The sequence below is a fragment of the Electrona antarctica genome, assembly GCF_951216825.1.
Source record: "Electrona antarctica genome assembly, chromosome: 17".
Lineage (NCBI taxonomy): Eukaryota > Metazoa > Chordata > Actinopteri > Myctophiformes > Myctophidae > Electrona > Electrona antarctica.
In genome coordinates, this window is record NC_136798.1 from 30,962,333 (window position 1) to 30,970,009 (window position 7,677).

General features: G+C 42.2%; 1 protein-coding gene across 1 annotated transcript; it reads right to left on the reverse strand.

Annotated features, from left to right (window-relative positions):
* Positions 1-1,660: 1,660 nt before the first annotated feature.
* LOC306941073 (uncharacterized protein) lies at positions 1,661-7,666 on the reverse strand. Its single transcript, XM_079526378.1, has 4 exons — positions 7,526-7,666; positions 5,707-6,599; positions 4,196-4,211; positions 1,661-2,649 (listed from the first exon to the last, which is right to left on the reverse strand). Exons 2-4 carry the CDS (start codon positions 6,590-6,592, stop codon positions 1,737-1,739), a joined length of 1,815 nt encoding a protein of 604 aa, XP_079382504.1. The 5' UTR covers positions 6,593-6,599; positions 7,526-7,666; the 3' UTR covers positions 1,661-1,736.
* Between the last annotated feature and the right edge of the window lie 11 nt (positions 7,667-7,677).

The following is a 7,677-nucleotide window of genomic DNA, read 5'->3' on the forward strand; positions in this document are numbered from 1 at the left end:
GCACCTGGGGGCTTGCCTGGGGTGACCAGGGGGCTGATGTCACGTGATGTCACGATGACCTGGGGGGCTTGCCTGGGGTGACCAACCAACCAACACACTGACGGGAAATGCTAGATTCCATAGTGTGGTCGCAATACACCATTAGTGTGTATTGGGACACCTGAAAAGGCTATTAAAGTTAAATGAGTTCAGGTCCACACCATAGACCCCGTCCACTCCACTGAACTGCTTGGTTGGAAGCTTCAGTCTGATAATCATTATTGCCCAGATGGGTACAACAGTGGATAAATTGGCTATTGCATCCACATTCCCAACTTGCATCATTTCCAATTTGGTTCATTCCCGAGTAGGTCTGTGCCTACTGTCAACTTTTTGAAATGACAGAACCAGGCTATATATATATACCAACCAGGGCCCAGTATTCAAATACGGGGCGGGACATTGCAAAAAAGGAAATCTAATACTGAGGGACGATCCACCCAGTGAATAGTATCGCGAGGCTAGGTAGGATGGACGAGAGAAAAGGAATTCAGATTTTAATTTGATAAATGTCATTCATTCATCTATTTTTAGATAAACTTTCAATAAATGTGGAAGACAAAATGCTAAACTACTGTATTTTTTTCTTCAGCATTGCACTCAGTGTTTCTAACAGTATTGTTCTCTATAACTAAAATTAAAGACTAAGAATAGACATGACGCATCTCCCCTAATGTCTAAAGTTTTGACAGTTCCTCATGTGACTCAGAAAGAATCTGGAGGAACCTGTTGAATGGTGTGTTTTCCTATTGTAGACAATGTTATGTGCTTCGATCCTTGAACAAACCATCTTAAGAGGAACGTAATTACGTTTTCTCACACTGCAGTTTCCTGAGTGTTTATCTCACCGTGCTCTTTACGTCGTCCTTTTCCATCAGCCAGGTCAACTCAAAGGGCATCTTTAGTTTTCTCAAGATGGGACAGCAGTGTCAATTTCTCATTTCTGAACCTTTTTATAATCCTTTTTCCTAATTTGCCCATTGACAGTGACGTTTTCTTTTCTATCCACAATTCCACATCTAGTCTCTACTTTCTGTTCTTTTGAGACACAAAGTAACACATCCATTTAAAGTCGTGACCATAAGTTGCATTCATTCGCTACACTTTAAGACTCGCTCTCCGTCTGCTCTCTTCCCTCCTGTCCTCATCCACACTTTTCATCATTATTTACTGACTCTCCCACTCGCTCTACACTTTTGTAGGCATATTTATTTTATCACTCAAGAACAAATCTGCTAATCTGTTGTTCAAGATTTTCTTTTTTAAATAGGCTACTCACTGTATATGTAAATTAGCCCAAACTCTTGACCTTCTCTGAGTACTTAGTCTGCACAAATGTTCAGAAAACAACAACAAACAATACAAATCTCATAAAATTGTGTTGGCATGCGCCTGTGTTCTTTTACAAAAATAAATTGCATACACATTTCCTCTCAATTCCCAAATTTTATTCCACTTAGGATCAATGTTTATTTCATATTTATTTTCAGTGTGTTGATTAAATTACGTTCATTGACAGTACAGCTGAATAAATAAAACTCCTATATAAGCATGTTTCTTTAACGTCTCCGGATTTATAGGGATCTGGAGGCCCTAGGCGAACCCTGCACACACAAAAAGTTTTGAATTAATGAACAGTTTATTTATACTTAAAAAGGCCCCCTGACTGTTGAGGCCCCAGGCCTGACCTTAGTTGCCTATAATAAAGACTGATCCCCCTCTCGCCAACATGCAAGCCAGGGACAGCACGTCAGACATGGGTTTTTCCTTTTGTACTGCAGAGCCGTCTTAATCTCAACATTGACCTTCTCAATATAATCCAGTGTGCCACACACATTAGCCTCAATACTGTTAATTGTGGATGCCTGTTCCTCCACCAGCATGGCCATGTTCTGGAACAGCTCGTGGATGTCTCTGATCCTCGCCTCCAGCTCCACCAGCTCCTTGTGTCTATTTTTAATCTCACACAGGGCCCACCGCGCCGTGCGGCCGCCATCTGTCTGCACCGTGGTGGACAGCTCAGCCCAGCCTTCTCCCCCTTTATCCACCATCATGTCTAGCTGCTCATCACTTATGTCATTCCCCAGAATGGACGCTTGCCTCTGGATACGCTCGCGGCACGTATCTCTCTGAGTTTCCTCTGCCTTATTGTAGTTTGCCATGACGGCATGGAAGTCATGGGTCAGGGTCTGATGCTGGGTGCGGGCGATGCGGCTGGTGGCAGAGCTGGGACCTTCCGTATCCTCCAGCTGGTGACTTTGCTCTCCCAGGGCCTGGAGGCGGGAGTAAAGGGCCTCGCCTCGGTGGTGAATCTTTCTGGCAATGGAGTCGGAGTCCTGTTTGAGGAGAGTGAGGCGACGCACGCTGGTGCCAAAGCGCTCGTTGTGTCTGTGCAGGCGCTCCACCTCCAGGCGGAGGAGGGAGATCTCCTTGCGCATGGAGTGGGCCTCCACCAGGACTTGGTCAATGACAGAGGGGCCCTGATCAAACACCACTGCCTCGTGGGAGAGACTCTCATTGTCCTCATCACACTCTGGTCTACGAAGGTCTGGTTCGTCCTCTTCCTCCTCCTCACGAATGGCCTTCAGTGTCACCAGCCTGTCTCGCATCCTGCTTATAGGAGACATGGGGATGAGGAAAAAAAACAGTAGTTGTATAAATGTGTTGAAGTTGTTGAAACAGAAACACACACACCAGTGAAATACAAAGTCAATTATAGATTTTCTAGGAATTTCGTCGAATCAACATTCAAGTGTTCCCGCTTAGAAAACGAGGAGGAGGCAATATTGGAACGCTGGTCCCACTGTCCATCAGACAGGTTTATTAGTTAGTTAATGCATGTTATGTAATAACTCTGGAGGGATGAGTTGCAATGGAGGGTATGCGTGCGACATGACATCATCATCATACCCGGAAGTTATGCGGGAATGCCTACTGAGTGGCAAAAAACCACATTCTGGCTTTGACAGCCCATATTGTACATCCAAACAGAAAGGTCCTATCGGATAGCATTAAATGACATTAAACAACGATAAACTCACGTTGCCACTCGATTTACCACTCACTTTATGCATGTGCATACCCTAATACCCAATGAATGATAACTGTGTGTGTGTGTGTGTGTGTGTGTGTGTGTGTGTGTGTGTGTGTGTGCGTGCGTGTGTGCGCACGCGTGTATGAGGAACCGGATTACAGTGCCATTTGATTGCCTATGTCATGATATAGTGACACATGAAACCTGGACTGTCTGTGTATGTTTCCGCCTGTCTGTGATTTGAATCAATGGCAGCAGTTCTACCTGATATGATCACAGGAATCCTTTAAAACAAGGAACAAGGAAGCATCACCAGGAAATGACATTCCTCAGAGACATTAGAAAAGACTATACTGTACATGTAAATTAAGTCTATAAATATATTTTATAGAAATAGCTTTCATAAGAGGCTGCTTATCTCTCTGTGATTCATCTTTTACCGTCTTCAAGTGAAGAGGACAGAGGTGGAAATTCATTTTCTCATGCTATGAGAAACAGATTCAGCCAGCACAACAGATTCAGTGGAAGCTATTTTAAAGTATTTTAAAGTAAAAGTAAAGAGAAGCCTATAGTGAAATGTGTTCCTAGTTCAATTGACTGGTTACATGAATAATTGTCTACGTTTTTGTTTCACAAGTTACTGTATTGGGTATGATTTTGTTGATGTAAAATGTATTTTAATTTCTTTGTACTTGATTGTGTTTTAGACTATAGTTATCGTATTTTACAAAAGTCACCTGTGGACAGGTGTTGAAAACTAGCACTCGTGCTAATACACTGTAAGCAATGCATTTGCAATCCAATGTGATTGTTTTGTCCATACCAAATAAACACAAGACAATAATTCTTTAGGGACCTATAGTAATCCTGTGTAGTTTCACCCAGGTGTGCTACACATGGTACTATTTGAAATTAAATTCAATAGGGATAATATGAAGTTGAAAAAAACCCCCTGATATCCTACCTCAATTGAAAGACAGCCAAAAATTAAAACAGATAGTATATCCCCTCGTGTCTGATTCATTCAGTCCACAGCACTTCAAAAAGCATCTTTTCACTGACAGCAAGTTGCTGTGTGCAGTGTTTGTGGTATCGGATCACCGCCCCTTTCCAGGCAACAACCATGAACCTTCCCACACTTACAAAAGCACAAGGAAGTACAGACGTTTTTTTGTTTAACCAGATTCTATTCTGTGATAATCATTCAGCGAAAACAGCAGATCTACTGCTCGAAAAAGCTCATTGCAACAGGACACATTTTGAGCTTGTAGAATGATCGTCTATTTTCGCAGACACGATTTGGTAGAGGGAAAAAAACTAGGTGTCCTAGTATAGACCCCTAGACGGTCAACAAAGTATAAAGTGGTTAATATCAGTTTATTTAGTTTACATTATGCTACAATAAATTAGTCATTAGATGGAACATGATAATGTGTACAGGTCTTGAAGAAGCTTGAATGGCTTTCTCCCATTAGAAAGCAAAATCAGAAACAGAATTTAAAAAAACTCATAGAAAAACAAATGTAGATGTGGTTTTAGAATTCAATCCAAGAGAAATTAATTGCATTATTCTTATATAGCAGCTGACACACCACAGCAAATATATTCATGAGTGCAATAATACGATCGGATAATACCAAAGAAACAATTATACAATCCCTACAAAATATCAAGACTGATATGCATCATCAGTGGCATTCCTCAAAAGGGAATGGCACTTGTGATTGTGAGGGATTTTGAGTATATACTTTGGAAGTATGCAAGTATATTGTTGCTGTCCGGCAGAAATCTTATATCTAACCATATTTTTTTCCTGTAAATTGATGTCCTTTTCATAATACTAGTGTCACACAAAAGTAGCATAAATAGACATCTAAGCTCAGCTTGCAGTCTATTTTTGCTATATATATATTTTTTTTAAAGTGAAAGTGGTTAAGTGTGTCTGAGGGTTTTATAAATATTTAACCAATGAAACGTACCGTATTAACAAAAGCTTGTGACTAACTACATTGGATCCATTGGAACACTGGATTTGAAAGGTAAGTTGTGGAGATACAAGATTTTCCACCCAACAACGACAATATAAATGTAGAACATTTCTGCAGGAACAACTTCATCTACACAATGTCTCTTTACCTTCAGTCTCATATTCCCAAGTAACAATTTTAGGTTCTGACATGCAATGACAATATAGACCCATTCATAATTCTACAGCTCACTGTACAATCCAGATATCATCTCTTAAAGCTGACGTGTACTTTACATTGCATACTTGTTGAATTGTACAGCTAGCTACCACCACCCAGTAAGAACTTTAAGCTAAAACAAATTACGAAGTGGGTTACGGTATATTCAAATACGATTTGACCCAAATCTGTACCACATCTCAGGATATAATGAACATAGCATGACTCCATGATTTTTGAGTAAAGTGCAACCAAACATCTGGTCACTACTCACTTCTCAGATTTATTCACAGGAAAAAGCTATTATTGTGTCTTTTCACTATATGCTTCCAGTAAAGTTTACGTTGCAGATTTGTTATGCGATACTTCTAAAGGCCTCATTCTCTTTCCGGACAGCACTGGCATTCCCTTAACCCATGCCGTTACTCTATCAGTCTCATTTGTAACACGGAAAGCAGCCACAAAACATCTTCTTAAAGGGGTTGTTCTTGTCATGGCGTTTGGCTTTGCTAAGTTTTACCAGAACTTCCTGTATTGCCATGTCAGTGTTCTGGACATTGGTTTGGATCGAGTTCAACATGGGGCCCTGCTCCTCCACCAGCATTGCAATGTCCAGGAAGATGTCATGGATGTTCTGAATACGGGATTCCAGGTCTAATAAATCCTGGTGGCGTTTCTCTATCTGGTTCAAGGCTGAGCGAGCCGTTTTACCTTCAATCACTATGTTCTCATTGAAGATGTTCCATTGGCCTGTCTCAATCATTTCCTCCACCTCGTCTCCAGTCACCTCCCGCCCCACAATCTCCATCTGCCTCTGTATGTGTGCCTTGCAGCCCTCTCGATGGTTCATCTCCACCTCATTGTAGTCAAACATGGCATCACGGAAACTATTGCTGAGGCAGGCATACTGCGTTCTGGCAATGCGTGTAGCGGCAGCATTAGAACCGTGCTCTTCTTCCAGGTTTTGGGCTGTGCTATCCATGTCCCGTAGCCTCGTTAGGACGCCCTCGGCCCGCGCTTTGATATCCACAGCGATGGCATTAGAGTCCCTCTTGATGGTGCTCATGCGGGTGGTGGCGGTGAGCACACGGGAGTTCTGCTCGCGGAGTCGATTGACATCCAGCCGAATGAGCTGGACCTCCCGGTGGATGTCCTGGGACTGGTCAAAGACACCCTTCAGGGCAGGACTGCTGTCGAATACCACAGCCTCGTGAGGCAGCTCCTCCTCCAGGTCCACGTTGCTGAAGGTGTCCGAGACTGCCGACTCTGCGTATTCCATCTGCTCCACGTGGCCATTGGACAGCTCCTGCAGGTGGCTCAGTCTGTCCCTCATGGCCTGGCTATAGGAGACAGAGACGGGTAGATGCTGGGGGTTAGAGATACAGGGAATTTTCATTTTGTCTCTCTCTGCGTCTCTCCTCTCTCTCACCTATATACAAGAAGAATAACATTTGAGGTCACAACCTTTTTTCGTAAACAAAAACACATTGTACATGTAGCCTACTGTTTGTTGACAAATAAGAGCTATTAACAGCCCCATTACAAATGGAAACTGCTTTCAAACATGACTTGCGTTGTCGTCAATGACATCAACTAAATGACCAAATTGTGAAAAAGCTGTCTCACCTGTTCTGAGATTCCCTTCCATCACACCCAGGCAGGCACCACTGGTCACATGTCTAACTAGTTCTCAGAACAGGAATACAATTGCAATCCTTGCCTAACAAGTTCTTCTCACTGAGCTACAGTAGGCTACTTAGCAGGCCAAGACTTCCTATAGTTTAAATTTTCTTTCAGAAGCTGATCAAATGTTTTGCATATATTAACTTAAAATAAATTAACTTAAAAGCTAGGAACAGTCTAGGCTTCCACTAGATATCCTATTATAATTTATAATAGCCAATGTCAGAACTGCATGAATCACTACAAACATTTGTTTCAACTTTCAATCGTCTTCTGACAAAAATCAAAAGGATCGAAACATACAAGTATAATTAGACTAGTGTGCAGTGGGGCACCTGCCAAAATGCTAGACATAAATCTGCAGGCCTACACAACTTCACAAGCACTAAAGTAAACACCCAACACCATGATACAGCCGATGAAAACCATTTCATTAGTCTACTTCATATCAACTGTAGTCTGTAGCCCTATATCAATTTACAATTTAGGCATTTTTTAGCAGACTGCTCTGAGCGTCAGTCATTCCCATACCAGCAACAAACATACAAAGTCATGGGTATTCGCACTATTCGGTGCACTTTACCTGTCGTTCTTTAATCTCTAGTACCAATATCGATCGCTTTTCTTCAAGATCAGCTCGCCGTGGTACCTCAGCAACATACAGACTTCTGTGATTTGAGCGGCGAGCGCGACTGCACCCGGGTGTGATGGGCTTGACTGGATGCGATAAATGTT

What these genes read in the sequence shown, in the direction of transcription:
- LOC306941073 (XM_079526378.1), bottom strand. Translation starts at nt 6,592, where the DNA reads ATGAGGGACAGACTGAGCCACCTGCAGGAGCTGTCCAATGGCCACGTG.